At 39.7% G+C, this 26,260-nt stretch overlaps 1 protein-coding gene across 3 annotated transcripts in view; it reads right to left on the bottom strand.

Moving 5' to 3' along the window:
- DAB1 (DAB adaptor protein 1) overlaps positions 1–26,260 on the bottom strand; it is a 1,267,144-nt gene that overhangs the window by 279,349 nt on the left and 961,535 nt on the right. For all 3 annotated transcript variants that reach the window (XM_030913327.1, XM_010365734.2, XM_030913326.1), the window contains one exon: positions 19,026–19,228. In XM_030913327.1, coding sequence (XP_030769187.1) covers positions 19,026–19,092 — 67 coding nt within the window. In that variant the 5' untranslated portion in view covers positions 19,093–19,228. The remainder of the gene's footprint in view (positions 1–19,025; positions 19,229–26,260) is intronic.

Here is a 26,260-nt window from a genome sequence, read left to right as displayed (position 1 = left end):
AGGGAGACAGACATAGGGATGAGGCAAGTACAGCAAACTGTGAGAGCTACTGTACTAGAGGTCAGTATCCAAATAGCCCATGGGAGGGCCTGACTCCCTGTGTTTGGCTGGGTCTAGGAAGGTTTCCTGGAGGAAGTGCCATCTAGGCTGATTTTTGTTTGGTAGTTGTACCTGTTCAGTACATGCCTCACCCCTCCTACCAATCAACCACAGAGTGGGCTGTAACCACTACTGTCACACTGATTGTCCCAAACTCTTGGATAGACTATAGGTGGCCACCATCAGAGCTGGGCTGAGCTTTACAGATTTTTCACTGTCTAGAATCTGAAACTGGAACCCTGTAACTCAGGTGCAGATGGGATCTTGGATGGAGAAGCTGGCCATGAGCACAGTGACAAACAAAGGCAAGTCTGAACACAGGGAGAAGGAAGCATGAAGCAGGTGCCCAAAAAGAGCAGAAAAATAACTCTGGAGAGACTCCTGAAGGGAGATGTTGGTGTTTGATTTTCTAGTGTGGGGCTCCAAGCCCTCAGGAGAGCCAGCTTTCCAGATTGCTTCTTTCATGAGTGGGTTACGTGCTAAACAACTGCATGATTCCAGAGGAGGCCAATATGAAGACTGAGCATTCAGCCTTAAAGCCATAAAGTAATACCATGTGCTTGGAGACCACTCAAATGTTGAACTATAACTTCCTAAAAGGCAGGAAAGCTGAAGTGGGTGCCTCCTGTATTGTCACCTCTGGCACAGAGCCAGGCAGGATGGATGCGCACACACAGCATTGCACATCCCACTTCTCACAAACTTTACAGTCCCAAGAATCAGCCTTGCAGGCTGGGCTTTGGTTTTCTCATAGTAACAACAGCAGTAAGCTAGCACTTCACTAAATATACACCAAACTGAGGCACTTACATACATGATTTCATCTGGTCTCTCTGAGACATGGGTCCTATCACTCATATCTTACGAGTTAGGAAATGGAGGCTTAGAGGATTTGGAACCTGCTCCAGGTCACATAACTTAATAAATAAATGGCAGAGCTGACTGATCAACTTGTAACTCTGAAGACAGTAATGCAATTACTGGGCTCTATTCTAAAGAATACCTGCCTCACTGGTTGTTGTGTTAAGAGGGTGTGTTTAAATAAAGCTCCTATTCACGTGGCTGGCCATCAGAAAGGTGTTCAAGAAATATAACTTTCAGCTTTCCTATCACAGTGGGTTGGGGCAGGGTAGGCAGTAGGGGTCAGGATAGGCTGGTGGCAAGATGAGCATTCTCCTTTGTTTGTGATAAGAAGAAATAAGAAATGTGTGGCAAGAATACCAGGGCTTCCTTCTTGGGCTATCGATGTAGTAGCTGCTTTCTGTTCCCCCCATTCAGTCCTTGCAAATTATGAAAGGTCAAAATGTTCTGGAAATTTCTGGGCCAAGTCATCAAAGACTCTGGAACCTCAATTTCTATTTGCGCCACCTTTTATTTATTTATTTTATTTATTTATTATTTTTTGAGACGGAGTCTCGCTTTGTCGCCCAAGCTGGAGTGCAGTGGCGTGATCTTCACTCACTGCAAGCTCCGCCTCCCGGGTTCATGCCATTCTCCTGCCTCAGCTTCCAAGCAGCTGGGACTACAGGCACGCACCACCACGTCCGGCTAATTTTTTGTATTTTTAGTAGAGACGGGGTTTCACTGTGTTAGCCAGAATGGTCTCAATCTCCTGACCTCGTGATCCACCCGCCTCGGCCTCCCAAAGTGCTGGGATTACAGGCCTGAGCCACTGCGCCCGGCCTGTGCCACCTTTTAACCCATCTTTGCCTATGTGGCATGGGCTGACATGAGAAAAGCAATATAACTGGTCAGTTTCTAACTGGTAGCGAATTGAAGTGAGAGTGGATATCTCATTGCCACTTATGATATATGGGTATTTTGAGTATCCATTTGTTTTAATGTGGGAGTCACGAGTATGCACCTTGCCAATCTCCCCTAACAGGGAAAGGAACTGATAAAGTCTTCTACCTGCTACATTCAGACACCCATCTCCAGGTCTGCAAACATGTTTTAGGAACATGTTTCCCACAGGCCACTCCCAGCCAGTGACAAAGCAGGGCAGGATTCTCAGGCAGGCCCTTTCCCAGGAGACAGGGAACTCCTCTGCTGAGCAACTTTGGCTTAAGGACTCCATGAAGACCTTGCTGAAATTGCCTTAGGACAGTGCCAACATCTAAGATGCATCCACCAAGTCTGCCTCCCTCCCTCTTCCCTCTTCCCTCCTCCCTCCCTCCCGCCCTCCCTTCCTTCCTTCTTTTGTCCGTCCGTCCGTCCATCCGTCCGTCTCTGTCTTCTTCACTCAAGTCAAACATGCATTGTGGTCTGATGGCTCCCATAGCCGCCCCTGGCTGCCTCCCTATTTTTTCTCCGTCTTCTCCTCCCCTGTCCTCACCTCCTGTGTCTGATTGGAATCTCACCAGCCCTTGACTGTCCCATCTACTGTTGACATTGGAGCCTAGTGAGTCGAGCCTGAACAGAAAGAAGACCTTCAAGGCCCTGCTGGAAATGAAAAGTCTGACCCAGTGCCAGCAGCGAGTCCACTTTCTACGCATAGGCCTTCCAGATGCAAACTTTACCCTATTAATTTTCCTCACTGAAGTTATTGGGTACCACGGGCATTTTCTGAAACGTACCAACCTCGGCATTTGGCTTCCGAAGGATTTTAGAGATGATTTCACCCATCGAGATGGATAATCCTTCAGCTTTGAAATGGAAGATCATAATGCTTTGCCAATCTACTCTGATCCCAGAGAAAATGGACCGATAAAAGAAGATGATTTCAAGCTTTAAAGCCACCCTCTTCTAACCCAATCTGCTAAAAATTAAAACTCAGCAAGGCATAGTGAGAAGGCTTTCCAACCTGTCATTCTTATAAAGCAGAGATACTAAATAGCCCACAAATTATCTTACTGAAAATAAGATAGAGGCTAGTGTGGTAGACGATGTTCTAAGTCAGAGGCTGATGCTTCACACTTGTTCAGCTGTGGGCCCTGAGCAAGTTGCCTCCCACAAATTTCACTTTCCTCTTTTAAAAATCCAGATGAGTATCTTATGAGTTAAGACAAAAAAACACATAGAACAGTGTCTAATGCATAGTAAGTGCTCAATAAATATTAGCTATCACAATAGTACTATATTGTTATTGGTTTTTCATGCAGATTAACTGAAATAACAGTATCTGGCCTATTCCAGGCTTTCAGTGATTTTTTTTTTTTTTTCTTTTGAGATGGAGTTTTGCTCTGTCGCCCAGACTGGAGTGCAGCTGCACGATCTCAGCTCACCACAACCTCCATCTCCTGGGCTCAAGCAATTCTCCTGCCTCAGCATCTGAAGTAGCTGGGACTACAGGCGACCACCACACCCGACTAATTTTTTGTAGTTTTAGTAGAGATGGGGTCTCATCATGTTGGTCAGCCTGGTCTCGAACTCCCGACCTCAGGTGATCTGCCCGCCTTGGTCTCCCAAAGAGCTGGGATTACATGTGTGAGCCACCGCGCCCAGTCAAATTGTTTTGTTTTTAATCTAAGCCATGTGCTTAACTGCTTTAAAAAAAGTGACTGAAGCAAGTTTCCTCTTTAAGAGGCAAGGAAGCAAAAGGAGGAGGAAGAGAACTAATATGTAAGCACGGTCTAGGATAGGTGTTTGTCTTAATTTCCTTCCAAGATCTTTATTGCATTTTTGTTTGATTGCAAGCAGTTCTGATCCTTCTGATGGATATGTGTGCTGTGCTCTCAAGAAGATAAAGAGAAAAGGAGAGAGAGAGAGAAAAAAAGAGAGAGAGAATATAAAACTATATACTCACAAGCAATGATGGATGCCAAGGACAGAAAATTTCCAGTAGACCTAGTCTATAAATTGTCATTTAAATTTGCAATTTAAAAACACTGTCTGACTTTTTGATTTAGCTGACTGTATAGGAGAGACAAATAATGGAATCCTAATAAGCAATGTCTAAATGACATCTCCAGTCTCCCAGACAGAGAGGGCGGCAGCAGAATTCTAAGAAGAGAAAATAAATCTACCAAGAATAGGAAAGACGACCAGTACTAAATAGTTGCACTAATCACTTGATGACAGATATTAGAAAAATGTATTTTTAGCTGTTTAAAATTCGAATCTTTAACAGAGGAAGGGTTGGTTATCAGCTAAAAACCCCTAAAGTCATTGAGAGGGGACAAAATGAAGCTCTATTTTTACATTTCATCACGTTAAAACAGATGAACCAAAAAATCAAGACACCAGGACAACAAATTAAAGTTGATAACCTGAGGTTAAAAGATTTGAACAGCAAAACACACTCGAGCTCACAGCCATCTATTGGCAAATCTTAATTCCAGTGCTTTACTAGAGTGGTGGTCTCTAGTGGTGACATGCCCGCAAAGGGGAGCCCGCCCCAAAGTCTCGGTTTCTTCTCACTACAGGAGAACAAGTTAGCATCTACCCCCTGCCCACAAAACACAGAAGATAAACACTGTATCCGTTCAAGGACTAAAATAGAAATGAACCATCAACTGCTAAAAGCAGTTCTGTAACACCACAGCTTAAGCAAGATTCGACAAATTTGGGAATGCACCAATAAAAATGGCAAAAATGACAGAAGGACTGGGAGAGAGGTTTTGTGAGAAAAAGCTAAAGAAAATTAGATCACTTAGCAAAATGATAATTGCAAAAAGTGTATCATATGGGAATAGCTTAAATTGTGAGGTTTTGTGAAAAACTAATACAGAATTAAATACACAGAAGGAGCAGACAGGATGTCACGTGTTTGCATGCTTGTGTGCACACAGTAGTGTGCAGGAAAAAAACACTGAAAGAAAATACACCTAAGTGTTAACTGTTCTCACTCAAGGCCAGGACATAATTTCAGACTCCTCTACATAGTGCTCAAGGTAGCCGTCAAAATCGACCAGCATTGGCAAATTACACAAAATCTATTTGCAATCTATAACTTTGTGAGCTGGAGGAGAAACTGCTGTAATCATTACTTCAAAACATCAAAGAAAAACTACTTGAATATAAATTACTGATTATAGGTAAGTGTAGGCCAAAGGCCAATGAATTATCTATTTAACACAGAATACTGTTCAACAAATGTTTAGTGAACACATATTATGCACCTGGCCCTATGCATAACACGAAATGAATAAAGTATGTTTGTAATGTGAGGTAGCTTTTACTCTAGAAGGAGCAGGAGCAAGTTACTGTCCAGCAAGATTTCCTTTCATGGGAGGATAGGGTAGGACTTGTTTTTCACAAGTAGGGGTTTATACCCAATAGGTAGACAATGTCTTCAATTACAGGAGATATTTCACAAAGTATCTATTGAACTAAAAAAATAAATAAATCTGAACCCCAAGAATGTTTATTTAAATCTCACAACCTCTAGGAAGTTCTTGGATAGTTGGTTGTCTCTGCTATGTGATTTCAACTTACTATAATAAACTATAATTATTTCTTATTTGTTTGTCTTTCATATTAGATTTTAAGTTCCTTGAACTCAGGACTTCTCCATAATCTTCTGTGGCCAGCACTCTCCCTGGTTTTGAAAAATGCTCAAAAATTGAATGAAGGAAAGGTGGAAGGAAAGAGGGAGGAAGGAAAAGAAAAGAAGGGAAGAAAGGAAGGAATTCAAAGAAGTCTGTAATCATCACTTAGCCCTTAACAAAATTAACACGTTGACAATTCTTGATCTGACTAGCATCTCTTGATCACCTACGATGTGCTAAAGTCTGCGACAGGTACCTTCACATATGTACTCAGCAGTTTCATTTTCCACAATTTTGAACTCCAACCAGGACGGTATTTATTAGAAGCTACTATGGTCAACAAAGTATAGATTTTGAAATCAGACTGCTTGTTTAAATCCTAACTCTGCTAGTTTCTAGCTGTGGGCAGGATACTAAATCTCTGTGACTCTATTTATATAAAATACGAAAATAAACTGAGGGTAAATATTTAAAATGCCTGTATATTAGTCTTCTCCCTATGGAAATGGTTTTATTTCCTACAAACATATATATCATATATCTTCCACTATTTAATCACAGCCTCAACCTGACCAGAAGCCACCGGGCACTAGCTAAGACAGCAGAAACAAGTCTTGCAGAGCCTCAAGAAGCAAGGGCTAAAATAGACCTTAGCAAGTTGCACGATTCCCACCTGCTATCAAGCATCAAGCTACCTTTCATAAGTCCAACCTGATTTCAGCTCTCATGACTATCCATCACTGCTTCAGGATGACATCCAATGTCTTTAGCACATGCTTCTGTATTGCTGTTAATAAGGGATACGGGCATGATCATTTTCCCAATGATAGGGGTCCTGATCCTTTTTAGGATCACATAATAAGAACATTTTTCATTGTTGGAGATAATTCTCCTTCCCGTGCACATTTGTCAAAGGCAGTTTCCAACAGTCCCGTACATCATCCTGAAATACATGATAAGATTCAGGTCTGCTATTCATCATCTACTGGGCTTCTTCCAACGCAAGTCACTGCATGGTGAGTCTTGCCTCTGGTTTAACAATTAGAATGCAAGATCTCCCTAGAGCAGCATTGCCAGCCAGGGAAAGCTGAAAGACACAAGTGATGATGATCCCAAATTTAAGGAATGTGAATCTGCAATGATGACATATAAATCCTTTATAAAGGTAAATTGCATCTGTAGCTACCATTTTACAACAGGAACCAGACCCCTAGGAAGTGTGGTTCCTGGGGTTTTATTTGATGGCCTCTGCTGGGAAACAGCATGGTGTAGTGGAAAGAGCTTGTGCTTTGAATCAGTTAGATCCAAATTAAAATTCCTGTCCTTCTATTTACACGATGGGTGACTTTGAACATAATCTTAACTTACCTGAGTATGCTTTCTCATCTGTAAAATGGGAGTATTATCAAACTCATAATTCTCTTGTGAAGATTTTAAAAGTTATTGTATTCCCTTCCTGGCATTTAGTAATCACATCATTAATATCATTTCCCACATTCCACTGATAACTCTTCCTCCCAGCTTTGGGATGATATAATGATATAAAAGACACAGTCCTTGTCAATAAGACTCAGCTGAACACACAATATAGAAGGGAAGAAAGGGGTATAAAGCAGAATCCTAATGAACAGAAGAAAGGAACAAGAGCTTCATCTGGAGTGAAAACAGTACACTGAGAATCACAAGGCTTAATTCCATGGAAGGAGAGGGATACTAAGGAAAAGCGCCATGAGAGTACTATCTGAGCTGTGTCTCAGAGGAGCAGGTGGACCCTGACAGGTCAAAAAGAGAGGGGAACTTCTTCCAGGCTGAGAGGAGAGCTGAAGCAAATTCATGCATGCTCAAAGGGGGCGAGTAAGGCAATGTGTTCAGATTGAGCCAGGTGTCTAGAAGGGATACACAACATTTGCTGTACTGATGAGTGAGACAGAACTGACTTTGTGTCACCTTTCCAGCTTCTCACCTTCCTCATCTGTAAACTTGAGATTCTGAAAAAGCAGCTACCTCAGAGGAATGATCTGAGTGAGAAAACACATATAAAGGTTTGAGTATATTGTCTGATACTTAGTAATTGCTGACAGATAGTAGCTACCTTCATCACCAGCATCCTCATTATTATCTCGAGCTTGGGGATGCCCACTGGGAGGTGAACTAGGCTGCTGATATTATTCCTAGATTTGGGGAATTTGCAAAATTTCCTGGTCTTCACTTTTACAGTGCTTGCTCCAAATTAAGAGCGAGAAATGATGTTTTCCTTTAATATAATATTATATCTTCCATATCCATGGGGATTAGTTCCAAGATCTCCATAGATAACAAAATTTAAGGACATTCAAGTTCTTTATATAAAATGATGGCATAGTATTTGCATACAACCTACGTAATCCTCCGGTATACTTTAAATCATCTCTAGATTACTCATAATGCTTAATGCAAAGAAAATGCTATATAATAGTTATTATACTGCATTTAAAAATTTGTATTATTTTTTAATTGTTGTATTTTTGCCTAATATTTTATATTTAACATTGGTTGAATCCATGGGTGTGGAACCTCAGATATGGAGGGTGGCTGACTTTACATCCAAGAGGAATGAAAGCAGGGTCTCGAATAGATATCTGTATACTCATTTCATACCAGCATCATTCACAATAGCCAAGAGGTGGAGGCAGCCAAAATGTCCACTGATGGGTAAATGGATAAACAACCTCAGATGGAAAACATATACAGTTGGCCCTCCACAGCCTCAGGTTTGGATCCACAGTTGGTTGAATACACAGATGTGAAACCCACAGACACAAAGAGCTGATTGTACATTTCAATTTATACATAGTCAAAATCCTTCAAGTTCATTTTCACTTTACCTTTTTATATCTAGAAAATGTTTCCTTCTCAATCATGTGGAGGCTTGTGCACGGCAACCTTCTGCAAGCCACAGACGAGAGATAAGAAGTGAAGGGGCCTCCCCTGGCTTTTTAACTTCTTTTCTAACTATACAACATATTTTACCATCATTCTCTCCTCTTGCTGAGGCCATCTCAACCTAAAGGCATTACTATTGGAACCTGTAGGAAGATGTCTTTCAGTGCAAGCACAACTTAGTATTTGGTAAGAGGACATATCATTCAGTAGAGAGTAGTTTAGTGCAGTGTTAAGAACGTGGACAAGCTCTGGGGTTAGAAAGATCTGTGTGTAAATGGGTGCCTTTACCTGTGTGACCTCAGGTAAGCCATGCACCTCTCTGAGCCTCAGTTGCCTCTTACGCAAAATGAGAATACTTGTCTAAAGGCTGTTTTCAAGTTTAAATGAGAAACATGGACACAAGTACACAGGAACAACAGATATTGGTTCCTCCTTCACCTCTGCTCTCTCCTCTCCTCTGTCTTTGATCTATGCGTGTTCTCTTGATAGACTGCAGAAACACTCAGTCTTGCAAACATGTGTACTCTGACCATCCTGGAAGGTGTGTTGCAATAGGAGATTGCTGAAATCTCAGCACACCTGGGAACACTGTCTGCTCAGCAAACTCACACAAATAATAAAACCCCATCCTCTGGGTCATTTACTGGTTACCTACAAAGACAAAGATTCTCCAACTCCGAGAAGGAGCATATACTTAACCAGACTCACAGCATATCAAGGATTCAGAGGGCTAATGTGAAGGGCTTTGTTCTTCCAAACATCAAAATTCAGGCCCAGCCACTGCCAAAGGCAGCACACTGAGCTTAATGAAGCAGTGGGATGAACTAATATGGCAAATCTTATAGCTCTTACTACCAATATGGCCTACATCACGCTAAATTACAGCACCAGACATGACTGGACACACATCACAAAAGGAGAGGTAGCTGTCTGAATTGTAGGAATTTTGAATGCCACATAATAAGAATCTCAAGAGCCAACTCTTAGGGGAGATTTTTTTAAAAAATGTTCTTTCTCCTTGTGCAAATAATTCTCCCCCACATTTTATAACAATTAATTCAACAAACATTTACTGAGTACCTACCATGTGCCAAGTGTACCAGGTGAGGAACTCATAATTAATGGCATAACATAGAAAAAAGAAAAATAATTGTAGAAAAATTTTATCACACTTTACCCATAGTAGAGGGTGTTGTGAGACCCCTTAGAATCCAGGAGACTCAGGTGAGATTTTTCTTGGCCATAAGTTCATTCATTTACTCCCTTATTCATTCAATAAATATTGCTCCATGCCTACACTTTTCAACATTCTCCTTAGTGGCAGCAGTAAAGTGGCTAATAAAACAGACACAGTCCCTGTTCTCACAGATCTCCCAGCCTAGTGTGTGCTAAAGAGGAGGATAAACCTTATTTAAATAATGGAGAAAATGCAAAGTGGCTGAGAGCACACAGGATGGTCATGACCTACAACTGGGGGGTATGTGGGTGGGTTGCAATGGGTCACCAAAGCATTTCTAGAGAAAAGTAATATTTAACTTGAAACTAAAGAATACACGGAGTTGGCTTTGAAACAAATACAGAAAAATGTATTCCTGGGAGAAGAAAAAACATGTACAAAACCCCAAGTGTAAAAAATCAACATGGTAGGGTCAGGGAACTGAAATTGGTTCAGTGGGACCACTCAGTGAAGGATGATTGGCAAGAGTGGTGAGGAATGTGCCTGGACAGATAAGAAGGGGTCAGACCAGACAGCACCTCTCTGATGCCATGATAAGCAGTGTGGACTTTTTCCTGAGGGCAGGAAGAGCCACTCACTGAGGGTTTTATGCAGGAGTGTGATCTGATTAAATCTCCACATTAGTGAGCAGTGCTGAGAATGGCTTGGAGATGGACAGCAGTGAAAACCTGAAGACTATTTAGGAGGGTGCTAGGATGATTCAGATGAGAGATGAAGGTAGGCTGAACTACCTTCGGGGCAGGGGCTAGTGAGGGGAGAAGGAATTAATGGATTTGAAAGATATATAAAGGGTCGCATGAACTGATAATCAGTGATTAATTAATTGAGGTTGTTAGGAAGTTCACAATGTTAACCAAAAGGTGACTGTAATCCTAGCACTTTGGGAGGCCAAGGCAGGTGGATTACCTGAGGTCAGGAGTTCGAGAACAGCCTGGTCAACATGGTAAAACCCTGTCTCTACTAAAAATTCAAAAAATTAGCTGGGTGCAGTGACGTGCACCTGTAATCCCAGCTACTCGGGAGGCTGAGGCAGGAGAATCGCTTGAACCCTGGAGGCAGAGGTTGCGGTGAGCGGAGATCATGCCACTGCACAGAGCAAGACTGGGTCTCCAAAAAAAAGAAAAAAAAAAAAATTGCAAGTGCACAGGGTAAGAGAGCTAGCCAAGGTGAAATTGCAGTCTGCACAAAAGCCACAGAGGTGAGCCCTGGGACCTGAAGCTTAGTGTGGCTAACGGTGGGAGCAAGCAGAGTGACAGAAAAGGAGACAGGAACCACATTTCAAACAGCTTGATGCATTGTCCTGTGGTGCATGCTGCCACAGTTACAGAACAAGTTCAAAGAGGAAAGGAGCTATGAAGGCGAGTTTGGAGAAAGCCTGACTTCTAGCAAGGAAACCAGTTAGAACAAAGTCCTGAACTAAGTCACCAATTAAACCTGAAACAGTTTGTCTTCAGCGAATGTCCACACTGAGTGAAGTGTCCTGTAATCAATTCATGACCATGTGACCAGATAGAATACAGAAGTCTCTTTTCACCACAGCACATCATATGATCAGTCTTACCATAAAGAAGTAAACTGCTTGGCCCCAAAACATGACTCTCTGCCTCCAAGGCCTTTAGCCCAAGAGCTCTACTGATCAAGTTCAGACAAATTTATCTTTTCTTATAATTAAATCCTCGGTTTTGAATTTCTAAAGCTCACAAATCACAGAGTTCATATAGAATGATTAGCTCACCAAAACCCTGCCAAGACAGAACAGCACCATAAAATTACATGATGTAGCTAATCAGTTTCTATGCTCCAGTCTCCCCAGAAGAGTAGAGCCCCTATAATTTTTCCACATTCTCCAACTCTCCAGCATCAAGCCACAAGGCAAACCCACAGAATACATTCAGGGAAGACAGTACAGACTTCAGCACTGGTAAGACCTAGTGTATGGCAACTCAGACAGACAAGCCCCATGACCTGTGGCAAGTCTCTTAACCTCTCTAAACATTATTTTCTTATGTATTCAATGGGATGGTGTAAGAGTTAGGTTCATTAGGGACAATTTATCTAAAATGGCTCACATGCAAGAAGGATACATGATGGCTACTAATAAATCTTTGTAGCTTGACAACATGGTCCACTTTCCTTTATATTTCCTATTCCTTCCCTCAGTTATTCTCGGAGCAAGTATCCATTTGAAGAGGGACCAGTTTCTTTTTCTTGACAACTATCCCATATTCCTCTGGAGAAAAGGGTACCTTCTACCTCTCTATATTTCCTATACCACTAGAGATGTGCTGCCTCTCAGACATGGTGGGAGTTGGGGGCCACAGGGGAAAGGAATATTTTTTAATCTTGATTCTATGTATAGAGTTTCAATGCTAGGTTTTTTATACTTGTGAACTCATGAAATCCTTACTGCAACACTCTGAGATAGGAACTACTATTATTCCCATTTTACAGATGAAGTTGAGGCCCAAAAAGATTAGGTAGCTAGCCCAAGATAGACAAGTAGAAAATGTGCCAAGCCTTGACTCCAACTTCAGTTTATCTAATTCTAAAATATGGGCTCTTTTCAGAAGTCTGCACTGTAAGGAAGAGGAAGCAAATACCTTGAGAGGTTAATGAGGTGAATCCTAAGAACATAAGTTGTTTGGGACCTACTGAGTGGAAGGAGCTCCATCCAGGGAGCGATTCCTGGGTTGCAACCCTGGCTCTGCCATTGCCCAGGGGAGTGACCACTGGCAAATCATTTTCCTCTTGAGACCTCATCTGTGACAACCGGGCTGTGGCCTGCCACCAAACATTAACTTCTTATAACCTTTTATATATGTCAACTTCCTGAGAAGTTGTGTATTCCGGAGAGGTTATTCATGTTTTAATGTATACAGACTTTCAGAGTATTGTGTTACTTGTGTTTGTTAAAATAAAAATGTACTTGCTTTTAGTCAGGAAGGCAATGAAAAGAGTTTTAATGAGAATCATCCTCATTATGATAAATGTGGAATATTTTAATCAATAAAAATAAACTTGGAGTCAAAGTAAACCTTATGCATTTTATGAACAGTAAGAGGTTGGGAATGAATAAAAGCAGCAAAGTAGAAACACAATATTTTTTCGGGGAAGGATGAGACATAAATATCAGAAGCCTCCCTCCCCTACCCCACCCTCCCAGCTCACAGTTCTTTAACTACAGCGTGGATGACTAGAGTCAGAATCTCCTTCTAAAGCATTTCTCTGTTCTTCAGAAGACCAAGCATAGGCTGGGCTCATGCTGGAGCTATATAAATGTTTGTGGACAAAAGAACTAATTAATGATGCCCCTACTAAATTTCAAAATTGGGCAAGCAAATATCTCTACATCCATTTGGTGGCTGAGAAAAGTGATGCTCAAAAAGTAGAGGTGACTTGTCTGAAGTTAGACCACCAAAGAGTGGGGGGCTTAAAGTATGAACCCAAATACCCAGTATCTTGACTGACCCCAGACTGCCTCCTATGCAGGACAAGAGCAGCATATAGAAGCAATGATAAATAAGCCTGATAAAAAGATTGTTTTCTTAACAAGTTAATCTCTCAGGATCCTGATGACCTAATGAGATAATCAATATGATGACAATTTATAAGCTCCTATGTGGTAAGCCAATGTTAGCGGAACTTACTCCCTAGGGCTAATGACCAGTTGAGCATTCACGACCCTGAATGTACCATTCCTTAACCCAGACTAACTAGAATTTTTCAAGAAACTTCCAAAAGTTAGCACAGCTGCGAGGTACAGAGGGTTCACACTCAGTTTGATGTGACTTCAAACCTGAGGCATCTGCCCTGTGATCACTGACTTCTCCTAAATCCCATTAAAGCCTTGATTCTTGGAGTCAAAATTCTCCTGGGAGAAAATATGAAGGTAGCTTTTTTGTCATTGTCATTGTGGTTAACTGATGATCCCTGGGTATAGCACTAACATGAAATATAAGGGAAGTAAAAAAGTTTCACTATTTCCAGGTGTTTCTAGAAAATAAGGAGGTAATGGTGAACTGTGATTTCAGAAAGGACAGAGCACTAACACACTAACACTGACTAAGCCATACTACGTTGCAGACCCCAAGCTAGCTCTTCACCCACAGTATCTCCCTCACCTTTCTTTCTTTCTTTTATTTCTTATTTATTTATTTGGAGACAGAGTTTTACTCTTTTTGCCCAGGCTGGAGTGCAATGGCGCAGTCTCGGCTCACTGCAACTTCTACCTCCCAGGTTCAAGTGATTCTCCTGCTTCAGCCTCTCAAGTAGCTGGGATTACAGGCAAGGGCCACTATGCCCTAATTTTGTAGTTTTGTATTTTTAGTAGAGACAGGGTTTCACCATGTTGGCCAGGTCGGTCTCGAACTCCTGACCTCAGGTGATCTGCCCGCCTCAGCCTCCTAAAGTGCTGGGATTACAGGCATGAGCACTGCACCCAGCCCCCTCACCTTTCTATGATAAGTGGAAATATTCACACACACACACACACACACACACACACACACACACACACACACACCCCTCCCTTTAAAGATAAGTGAAATCAGGCTCAAGGAGGCTAACTAACCTGTCTCTAGTTACACAGCACATAAAGAGAAGAGTTAGAACTAAAAACCAGGTCTGCTGTGCTCTGAAGTCAGTACTGTTTCCACTACACTAAGCTGACAGATGGCACTGACTGGAAGACTCCAGGCACTGCCCCCAGAAATGTCTATCTGTTCATCATGGGACACATTCCTCTACCATGACCTTCCACTGAATGCCCTAATACGGAGATTACAAATAACAAGAATAGTGTCAACTGATTGTCCTCCTTTGAAGGCAGGTAACGAACTTGAAAATACACATTATTTTCCTCGGGCCTTCCATTGAATTCCACCTCTGGAATGGGCACCAGTTGACAAGTTGTATGTGCAGTGACACAACCCAATACAAATAAAATGGAAAGAAACAACTTTATTTTTCACTACTTGCATCCCTGAATTGTGAATACTCTAGTTACATTTCATAAATAGCCTGCCTAGAAACTCATTTTGTGATGAAATATGCCCCTGTGTGACTTGTGTTTGAAACCGTCTGGCTTGCTTTCAGCAGCTTGAGTTAAAGAACTAGGGTGACAGGCTTGTGAAGAACTCTAAAGGGCCTCTTAACTTTCTTTATGCCACTCTTTCCCACAATAGATGACCCAAATTGTCAGGTATTCTTTTTTCAGGAATTAAAATATCTGCCCCAGGAGTCATCTAAATCTTAATAAGAGGGGGGAAAAACACTTCTATTTTGTAATATCAGGTAATAATATGGGAAATACACTTATGTCAAATAACAAAATAGGACATGAAATTGTATGAAGAGTATGATGTCAACCACACATTATCCTGGAAGGCCAGTTTAAGGATGTAACTTCAGTTGTAAGTAGTAGTTATTTTTGTTTTACGGAATTATGCATGGTTACTTTGTCCTTTCTAATTTCAGCAATAAGCACATACAGCTTTTAAAAAGTTAAATAAATGTAAAAAATAAAAGATAATATTTTCCAGAAATAGTCCTAAATATTATTCAGAGTTTCATCCCTACCAAAAATCATATGAGGACATAATATTAACTGATAAAAATCATTATATGAGAATATAATATTAACTAATACCAGACACAAGGGCTGTCCCAGAAAAGAAGTTATACACCAATCTTGCTGATAAATATAGATACAAAAACCATTCCTTAACCTAACAAATCTTGCTGGTAAATATAGATACAAAAAAACATTCTTTAACCTAACAAACCAAATCCACCAGGGTGTAGAAAATAAAAGCATTACGACCAAGTAAGATTTACCCCAGAAATGAAGATTTAAAAATCTGTAAGTTAAATCCACCACAGTATAAATTATAAGAGGAAAAATATGTATAATCATTGAAATAAATACAGAAAAAAGCATATGATGAAATTCAGCATGCAAATTTATAACTTAAAAATACTTCCTAGAAAATAATACATAAAGGGGAACTAATAAATATGTTTTGTTTTGAGACAAGGTCTGGCTCTATTGCCCAGGCTGGAGTGCAGTGGTGCAATTGTGTCCCACTGCAAGCTCTCCTTCACGGGCTCAAGCCATCCTCCCAATTCAGCCTCCTAAGTAGCTGGGACTAGAGGCATGCACCACCATACTTGGCCATTCTTTGCATTTTCTTTTTGTAGAGACAGGGTTGTGTCACGTTGCCCAGGTTGGTCTCAAACTCATAAGCTCAAGCGATCTACCCACCTTAGCCTCCCAAAGTGCTGAGACTATAGGCGTGAGCCACCATGCCCGGCCAGAAAACTATCTTTAGTAAAAACTTAAGCATCACTTACATGTAATCTAGAAGCAATCAGGAACAAGATAAGGACATTTACTATCACTAAATATTATAATGACAGATGCAGCCAATTAGAGAGAAAAAGAATAAGTACTTAAGGACAGATGAGAAATTTATTTGCAGGTTATATGCTGTCTCCATAGAAAATCTAAGCATAGTTGGAGAAAGTAGTAGTAATAAAAGAGCATAACAACATGGTCATATTCAAGATTCAATATCAGTATATAAACTGTTTATTCCTTTTAAAGTTGTATTAATTTTGTGCAAGTTAGCAACATTTGTTTAATGAAATACTATTACATCATCAAAACTGAAGAACAAGAAATGAATTAATGCTTACCAGCACATTTTCTCTCTCTCTCTCTCTCTCTCTCTCTCTCTCTTTTTTTTTTTTGAGACAGAGTCTTACTCGGCCACCCAGGCTGGAAGGCAATGAAGCCATCTTGGCTCACCGTAACCTCTCCCTCCCAGGTTCAAGCGATTCTCCTGCCTCAGCCTCCCAAGTAGCTGGGATTACAGATGTGAGGACATGGTGAGAAGATGACCATCTACAAGCCAGGAAGAGAGCCCTCACCAGGAACCAAACTGGCTGGCACTTTGATCTTAGACTTTCTAGCCTCCAGATCTGTGAGAAACATGTTTCTGTGGTTTTAGCTGCCAAGTCTATGGTATTTTCTTTGGCAGCTCAAGCTAATTAAGACAAGATGAATGATGAAGGAAGAGAAAAAGAGAAAAGAGGGGATAGGAGGGAAATTGAGAAAGATGACAGGGAAGGGAGGAGAAGAGAAGGAGAAAAGGAAAAGGGAGGGAAAAGAGGAAGAAGATCACAGCTAACCTTTGTTGAGCATTTAATATATGGCAAGTAATATATTAAGTATTTTATTTGACTTATTTTCATTAATCTTCATAGTGAGCCTTTGAAGTCAGTAATATTATATACCCATTTTATAAGAGAGGAAAATGAGGCTCAGGTTAAATACTTTCAAAGGTCACATAGTGAGAAAGTGGTAAAGCCAGAATTTGAATCCAGCTCTGCCTACCCAAATTCCATGGTATTAGCCACTCCCTGGAGGACACTCCTCACATATGTATTGTGTTGATTTCAGAGTTTTTTTAGGACATGAAGATGAGGAGGTTCTAAAAGGGTCACCTTCACGCTGTTATCCCAAATCCCCAACTGAGCCAATGTCCTGAAAACCTGAATCCTCTCTGCAGAATGCTTCTGGTTTTGCATGTTAAAATTAAGAATGAAAAAATATGCACTAAGATAACATTTTTAATGCATTAAGCATTCAAGAGTGCAGGTTTGGTGGAAAGGTTAAATTTGAGGCAAAAATATAACTTGTCAGTTTTCACTGAAAAAGCATTTAAATTCTAGTACATACTGGGCTCTGCGACCTCTTCCCCCACCACCCCCCCCCCCACATAGCAGTCTCCCAAGACATGTTCTTTCACCCACTTACTTTCTTTCTATTATTCTTAGACCATGATGCATAGAAAACAGGTTTACATTAATTTTTAGGGAATGAAATAGACTGCCTCCAAAATATTTGTGTTTCAAATAAACATGAAAAGCAAAATTTATAGTCCTTCCTGGGCTTCTGGCTGTCCAAGAGTTGCATATGTATTACAGTTATGTCCCCTACTTCATATAGAATGTCAGACAAATGCCATCACAAAACATAACTGGGCAGGCACAGTGATGTCTCAAACAAATCACCATCTATACAAAGAAGTCAAGGGCATCCCGGTTTGCAAGCCCACATTGACAGATTTCAAGACCTGAAAGAGAGCTCTGTCAATCCCCTCCCATGCAGCTGAGAAAACAAGGGAGAGAGAGCAGAAACCACAGGGAGAAAACACACACACACAGAGAAAGAAGTTGCTCATATTTAATTGGCAGGGGGTGAAGCTTACTGAAAAACATGGTCCTAAAGCCATGGGGCTAAATTCTCCAGAAAACATGAAAAGTGATACAATTACTTTATTATCACACTATGCCTGCAAATCTTCATTGCCAGATATCTCTGGCTCCTCTCTGCCAAACACTTTCGAAGTGCTGAGACTTAACATGTGAACAAAACATCTAGCTCCAAAGGAGTTTATGCAGGACATTTTTAATAAAGTGAAACACTAACCAAGTGCTAATGAAACAAACAAATAAAAACATGTATATCAATTTTGGGAGTAAGAAAAGGCTCCCCCAGGAGGCTTCCCTAAACTCAAACCTAGTGAATAAGTAGGAGTCAGTTCAGAGAAAAACAACAACAACAACAACGAAGGGCAACAAAAAAGGATTTCAGGCTGGATCAAGAGTCCAGTGGTTCTTAAAGTAGGGTCTCTGGACCAGCAGGACTGGCATCACCTAGGAAGCTGTTTTAAAAGGAAAGTCTTGCATCCTACCCTAGACTTACCGAATCTGGCACTTTAGGATGAGACTCAGAAATGAAGGCTTTAAACAAGCCCTCCCAGTGATTCTGGTTCAGCCAGAGTTTGACAACCACTGGTACAGGTAAAGATGAACTACAGGATGTCTGGAGGGTAAACAGGGATGGGGAAGTGGGGAGGTTAGGCAGAGATGTTGCTGGAGGGATGGATAGAAGGCATATGCAGAAAAACTTTGTATATCATGAGAAAAGTTTTGGATTTTGTTTGGAGAGTAATGAAGAGCCATTACATTATTATATTATGAATATGAAACACACAAAATAACTATTTAAAAATATATGTGACCATAAAGATACTTATTTATATCATTCCAGAGATTTAAAAACTCATTCCTGTGCAGAAAAGTTTTGGATTTTATCTGGAGAATAATGATGGACCATTACATTATTATATTATGAATACAAAATACACAAAATAACTATTTAAAAATATTTGCAATCATAAAGGTACTTCTTTCTATCATTCCAGAGATTTAAAAACTCATTTCTGTGCAGAAGAGTAGCCATTAAAAAAAAAGGTCAAATTCAGCCCTACCTTTCTTTCTGGAGTCTTTCTTGGCGCTGGTTTTCACAGCTACTTGAAGTTCTGTCTCAGTTGACATCCTACTTAATCCTTAGTCCACTTCACACAGATCTCGGGCCTTGGCCAGGCTCATTGAGGACTCTTCTCCAAGAGAAAGACTCCTCCCTTCAGAAATGACACTCTGAGCTGCACATTTCATTCACTCTTTTTGAGTGCTGCAAATCAAGGCAAGAGAACATTCAGAATCATCACTGTTACGAAGTTAAACAGACATTTTTAAAAAGTGAATTGGCAAACATATACAAACAAAAATCTTGGTCTTCATGCAAAAACTGCTCCCATGGTTTCATGAAGGCATTGATAGGGTTTATACAGCAAAGGGAATGAGAGGCTTATAGCGGCAAAACTGCTTCTCAAACTAGGTAACTCAAAATAGATCTTTAAAAGTCTAGATTTATAAGAGGGACAAAACCCAACTCTGTTTTCTGTGTTTCTTATTTTCAAGCATCAGATTCCAACCAGAACATAGAGCAAAGGTATGACCAGCCCCATGGAGATATTTCCAACAAGAGAGCACTCGTCTATCAGCCAAGCTTGATCAGCGCCTTGGCAGCAAAAGCAGATCATATGGAAGTGACCTGTGGTCTGTCCCTCACTGGCAGGCATCAGAGGGGACATGGAGTTGACATACAACTGGGCTCCAAGGGTAAGGTGAGAAATGGGGCCGAGAAACTTTCCAGCAAGCCAATTTTATGTCAGCTTTTCCTCCAGCTATAAGAGCCGACAAGCATTTAATGTGCAGAGAAAAAGAAAAGAAACAGGCAGACACAGATTTCATTCATTCATTCTCTAATAAATATGCATTGAATAATACCAGGTGCTATTAAACTCAAACACTGTGCTAGAAAGAGAATAATGATAATAATACAGCCACTTCACTTACAGGTAATAGTTACTATATACTATGCCCTTAGCTACTGCTTCACATATAGGATCTCACTTGGTCTCATTTAAATTAAACGAATATACAGTATTCTCTTTGATAATAGCCTTTTCCTGTGACTATCTGATAGTTATATGAGAGGTCTATTAAAAAGTAAACATTTCACCAATTTCCACTTTTGAAAAGTATTAAGAAAAAGCTATTAGAAATGGATCTTCGAATTGTGCAGCCAATTCTTAGTTCATCCCACAGATCTAGAATGGTTTAATAGAAAACACCTGACTTCGAATGCCAGTTTCAGTTCAAAAAGAATAATGACCCAAACCTGTTAATCATGACAATCTAGTTAATCCTAACCAGAAAGTCTAATATAAAAGCCACGTAAAATTATAGTAAAGCTTGAATATGAGGAAATTCCCACCTTAATCCAAAGATATCTGTTTTGTTTTATTTATATACAAGCTAACTATTTTTTTAAAAATGAAATGGCCCAAATGAAAGTACTTGATCTAGTGAATCTAAGGCTACAACTAAGAAAAAAAGAAAGTTATCTTTGTAAAACAGGGTCCATGAAACCGTACACAGAAAATGAGAATTTATCCTGCCACTTTTATACCATCTATCTATACCTTGCCACCAGTCCCCACACCCTTTCCAGCCCCTCGTCTCTAAGACAACGTTCAATGGAAGATGACAGAGTCACAAAATTTGGTCATGTGTAAACATAATCAAATTTATTAATAATATTTACCATTTCATTGCAGCAAGTATTTACTAAGAATCTACTATGGGCCAGGTACAAATGCTAGCTCATTCATGTTAACAGATACTTACCAAGTAACCATGCTGGCCAAGAGTGCATAATCAAAGGCTGGTTCCTATCCTCAAAGAAGCTCAATCTAACAGGGGTATCAGTCATACAAGGGACGGCAACACACATATGTGACCAAAACTAAAACAGGCATATAAATACAAGGCATACGGGGCAGAAAGACGCAAGTATTCATCTTTGCTTGGAAGGGTCAGTAAAGCTTCAAAGAGGATAAGCCCCACTCTGTGAGATGTTGAAGAGCAATGTTTCTGTCAAAAGGACAATAAGGGAAAGGACCAACAGCTTCTCAATAATTATACGTAGAATGAATGAATGAATGAATGAATGAATGAATGGCTGTTTCAGGCAGAAAGATCAGCATGTATAAAAGCAAGGAGGAGTGAAATCAACAACCAAACAAATAAAAGGAGGCACAAGTCTAGCAGGGAGGTGATGCACTTCCTCATCTTCCCAGTTTTTCCTTGTGCTGCTATCTTTCTATGGAATCTCTTGTCTCAAGTCTGCCTTGACATTCTATTGACTCCTCAAGGTTCAGTTCGAAGAGACATCACAGGCAGAAAGATGTTTTGATCTCTGTAGCAAAACAGACTCTCTCCCAACTTATTTTATGATTTGATTTTTGGACAACTTCAGTTTCAGCCACTTACAAGCCACATGATTTGAGGAAGTTACTCAACCTGGTCTTTGTCTCAGTTTCTTCATCTGTCCACTGGGGATAATAGTGCCCACTGGGGGAGCTGTTGTGGCAATCAAGTATGATCACACACGTAATGTGATTGGAAGAGTGTCTGGCATGCCTCCTGGTAAGCATTTAATAAATATTAGGCACATAAATTCCTGTGCCACTTGCTCAAGGCCACATGGCTGGTATGTGACCGAAAGTCTGTATTACCTCCCCTTTACAAAGGAAGAAACTGATTCAAGTTAATTTTGCTGTTTGAGGATGAATTGTAGGAAATGGTATCATGTTGATCTTGGACACAGTAGATGCCTAATCTATAAATTCAGAAAGTAGCTGAAATATATGGATTTTACACATTTTCAAGAATTTTTAAAAATCAGTGTATAAAACTGGATTGAATTTGGGCCATTTTCTCTTCTTCAACCTTCTAAATCACAATATATAGCATCTCTCCCTATTTCTATCTTCAAAGACGCTGTTCAACAAAATATGATTATGTTCAAGTGTTACAAGCATTACTTGTGAATTTCTGAAGTACATCCCTACATCAATAATGAAAGGAAACCACCATCATTCTGAATAAAAACTTAAATAAGGAAGCTACAGTACTGTGAGAATGTACCACAGTGTGGACCCTGGCATCTCCTTTAATTTTCCAAAAGGCAGAGGTTGAGCAAATGCTGTGAAGTAACTCCAAATTATTTAGGAAATTCGCTTCTTTGTAATTAAGGAGATTAAAGTCCTCCAGGGCCAGAAACCATGTGACAACTCAAATCATTTTCCCCAGTAAAAGCTGTGAAACCCTATCAGTTAAACTCAGGCTTGCCTGGAATTTTGAAATGCTTCAATAATATTTCTTTGCTCCACACAATCTGCAGTAATTTAATATTCCTGAAGTGTGTCAGGTTTTTTATAATGAGCTCTTCAAATCTAAATGTGAATTATGTAACATTCCACTACAGACATTCTGTCTAGTGAACTGCTTCTAAAATGTAAAATTTCATGTTTAGCGATGGGGCGGGGGCCAAAAACATCAAACCACAAAGCAGAGAAAACAGATATGCCTTTTTTTTTTAAACAAAGCATGAAGGTTTCAGCAGCTACAACAGAACAAACACACACTAAACACATACTATAATACACATTTGCATTCTTTCTTTCCCCCTTTTCTCATATAATCCTACAATAAAACAGCTATTACTTATTGAGGGCCCACTATTTGCCAAGTACTATGCTATAAGTTTTTCTGGCATTATTTGATGCAATTCATTCAACTATTTGAAGAGTCCAAGATAATTATCTACATTAAACAAATGAGGAAACTGAGACACAAGCCAGCTTAGGGGCTTGTCCAAAGTCACATAGCTAGTAAATAGTACAGCACAGGGCAAGTTACAAGACACTCGTCTCTCCAACTTCACTCAAAGCCCTCCCAGATTTCTATCAGTGGGTGAATGGAAAAACAAAATATTTGTACCACAGACTATTACTCAACGTATAAAGGAAATGTAGTACTGATACACACTGCAGTGTGGATGAACCCTGAAAACAGCAAGCCAAGTAAGTTAGACAAAATATGTTGCATATTGTATGACTTCACTTATATGAAATATTCAAAATAGACAAATCCTTGGAGACAGAATGCAGATCAGTGGTTGCCAGGGGCTATGGGAGGGGCATAAGGCTGAGGAACTGCTTAATGGGTATGGGGTCTTCTTTGGGAGTGATGAAAATATTCTGGAACCAGACGGAGGTGAAGTTGCACAACATTGTGACTACAATAAATACCACTTTAAAATGGTTAATTTTATGTCATGTGAATTTCACCCAAATTAGAAAAAGAAAACAAAACGCCTGAGATGAGCCTCGTGTGATAACACTAAGGCCACAGGAAATTCCAGTTTAAAAACATAGTGCTAAAATACAGATGAAAATGTAGTTTTCCCAAAACCAAGACTTTGAGTTTGTGTAGCAGTAACGGCATGCATTAAAACTCTATGTCACTATTGGCATGTTTTGTGATTTGATGTCTTACTTAGCTTCATCCAAGGCATAAAGCATAGAAAACGGGACATGTATCAACAAGGCCCAAAGGTTTATAACAGTACAGACAAGAAGCCTCAGTTTCCTCATCAGTAAAATGGGAACACCACCACCAAGTATGTGAGATTTAGAAGATAAATGAGATTTGGGCATTAAAAAGCCTAGCTCAGTCTATAGCATACTACCTTTATCTTCACAAAAAGATACACAGGATAAGCAAACCAGATAACATGCAAGTTGTTTTTCATCACTTAGTGGTGATGTGACTGGGTGTCAGGGTAAAAGGGATATGGCAAAGGGTGATACTTCTCAGAATACAGCTTTTTGCATAATTTCCACATTTGGAAGTATATTAATGTTCTATATATCTGAAAAAAAATAAATTAATAGGGAAGGTAAGGGTGAGCGTAAAACTAAAAGTAGATGGAAGCAAATCAATTCAATTGTACGTTAAATGGACATCGTAAGCACACTTGCTAAAGAGGTGGAGGAGAAAAAACAATCAAATAACATAAACACAGAATCGGATGGCACACACCCAGTCTTGGGTAGAGTTGAAGCAAGAGCAGCAGCAAACAAATTCTGAAGTCTTTTTAGTAGGCTTGTTTTCTGTAGTGTTATGAGCAAAGCAATTCTGAAACTATTTTCGATGTTCTATAGAATGGAGCAAAGGAATAAATGCACAGATATTGCTGGGAGCCAAGCTTCTCCTATGGGACAAGAGATGTTAAAACATAGAAAGGAAAGCAGGAAAGAATGCTAAAGTGACAGATTGAAAATTGTAGGTTTCAAAGTAAACTCGGGATTTATAAAATACGCATGCATCTGTATATAAATGTATAGGTATGAATGTATGTATGTGTTGATATGCAACTACTTCCTATCTCTGTCCATTAAGAGGGCCTAGGAGCAAAGATACTCTAGCAACAATGAGATAACTAATACTTAGATTTTGGATTCTATTATCATTTTCCAGCTAAAGAAACCAAGGCTTCTTGGGGGTAATGAATTATTTCAGAGCTGGCACATGGCAGGTACAAAATGAGCCTGAAATATCTTGTTATTCCAGAAATTAAGTGCTCAAAACAAACAAAAAATGATGAGAGAATTTTATAAAAGACACAGAAGCATCATGAAGAGTTCTTGCCAGCCTAATTAGGAATTATTTAAACACTGATATAATTAAGGATGGTAATAAATAATAAACCATTGAAAAAATAGGAATCCACAAATCTATACTGATGACAGACAGACAAACAAATGGGGTAAGAATGGAAGGCTATCTTGTTTATAGCAGAACAGGTGCTGACTGGTAAATACCGAGTGCTGGAGTTATAAAATCAACATTTTGCAGCCATCAGAGCCATCAGAGTAAAGACTGGTCAGGCAAGAATCATCAACAGATGCTAAGTCCAGGGAAAAATGTTTGATAAGAAGCAGAATATTTGCAGGTCTTAAACTGTCTTCCCACTTATTGTGTATCAGTTCTAAGGGAAACTGTGTAATTACATAGTGGAGAAATTGGACAAAACCTTGTTAACAAAATTAACATCAACAAACAGGGGCAGATGGACAGCATGTGATACCCTGAGCAGAACACAACATCACTATGCAGTACTGTGTAGTATTCTGGCCAGGAATCTAATCAGATTAGGCATTTAAAAAATGGGAAGGGGAGAGCTGTATTCATTGAAAATGTAATAAAAGACAAAAAGAAGCTGTAGAAATATTTTAGATTAAAAGAAATTAAGCAGAAATAACAATTAAATATTGTATCTATACAGGATATTGTACTGGAGAGAAAAGAAATGTTAGCCCCCCAAAATTATTGAGCCAATTGATAAACTTGAATATGAATAGTAAGTTAGGTAAACATATTGCATTAATGGTAAATCTATTTAACTTGAAAACTTTCCTGTGAATATATAAAGTAATATAGCTGTTTTTAGGAAACACACTAATTATTCAGGAGTAAAGGGCCAAGATACGTGCACCTTATATTCAGATGATTCAGAAAAAAATTCATATACGTGTATACGTGTATGTGTATGCATATATGTGTGAATATATTTATGCATATACATACATGCACAGTGAGAAAACATACAAATGATAAATTACGTAAGATAAAATATCAGCAATGGGTGACACTAAGTGAAGGGCATAGGGTGTTTTTGCATATTCTTATGCCTATACTTTTTTCTGTAATTCTGAGATTATTTCCAAATTAAGAAAAAGGAAAAAAAAAGCCTAGCGCAAACTCTAACACAAAGAAGTATGTAGTTAAGTCAATTCTGGCCTCACTTTTCTCCTAAGTTCAAACCCATTCCAGCTCTCTAGATAGCATGCTTTCTAATGCCCAAGGCTAGCTGAGTTTAAAATTCGTTTATGGCTGCCAGTTCTGACTCCACCTCCACCCATGTAACTCCCCAGACTGCCAAACTTGGCAGAAGTCTACGGACCAAAGTTGCATGGAACAGGGTCCTTTCTTCCTGAGCTCTAAACTCCCCCTCTAGACTGTATTCCATGCCCATTCAGACTTTACATCCTCCTGCCCCCTGAATCACTGCAGGTTCCTTTAATTATTCAGCCTAAGTAGGCCTTTTGTAGATTATGTATCTCCCTCTCCATCCCTGGGACTATGTCATTAACCTGTCAATCCTTTTTTTTTTTTTTTTTTTTTTTTTTTTTAATGTCAAAGGCTATCTGATCTAACCCTGTCAATTTGGAAAAGGCCTAAAATTCCC

The sequence above is a fragment of the Rhinopithecus roxellana genome, chromosome 12 (assembly GCF_007565055.1).
Source record: "Rhinopithecus roxellana isolate Shanxi Qingling chromosome 12, ASM756505v1, whole genome shotgun sequence".
Lineage (NCBI taxonomy): Eukaryota > Metazoa > Chordata > Mammalia > Primates > Cercopithecidae > Rhinopithecus > Rhinopithecus roxellana.
Note: the sequence above shows the minus strand (reverse complement) of the source record. Positions and strands in the feature narration are given on the sequence as shown.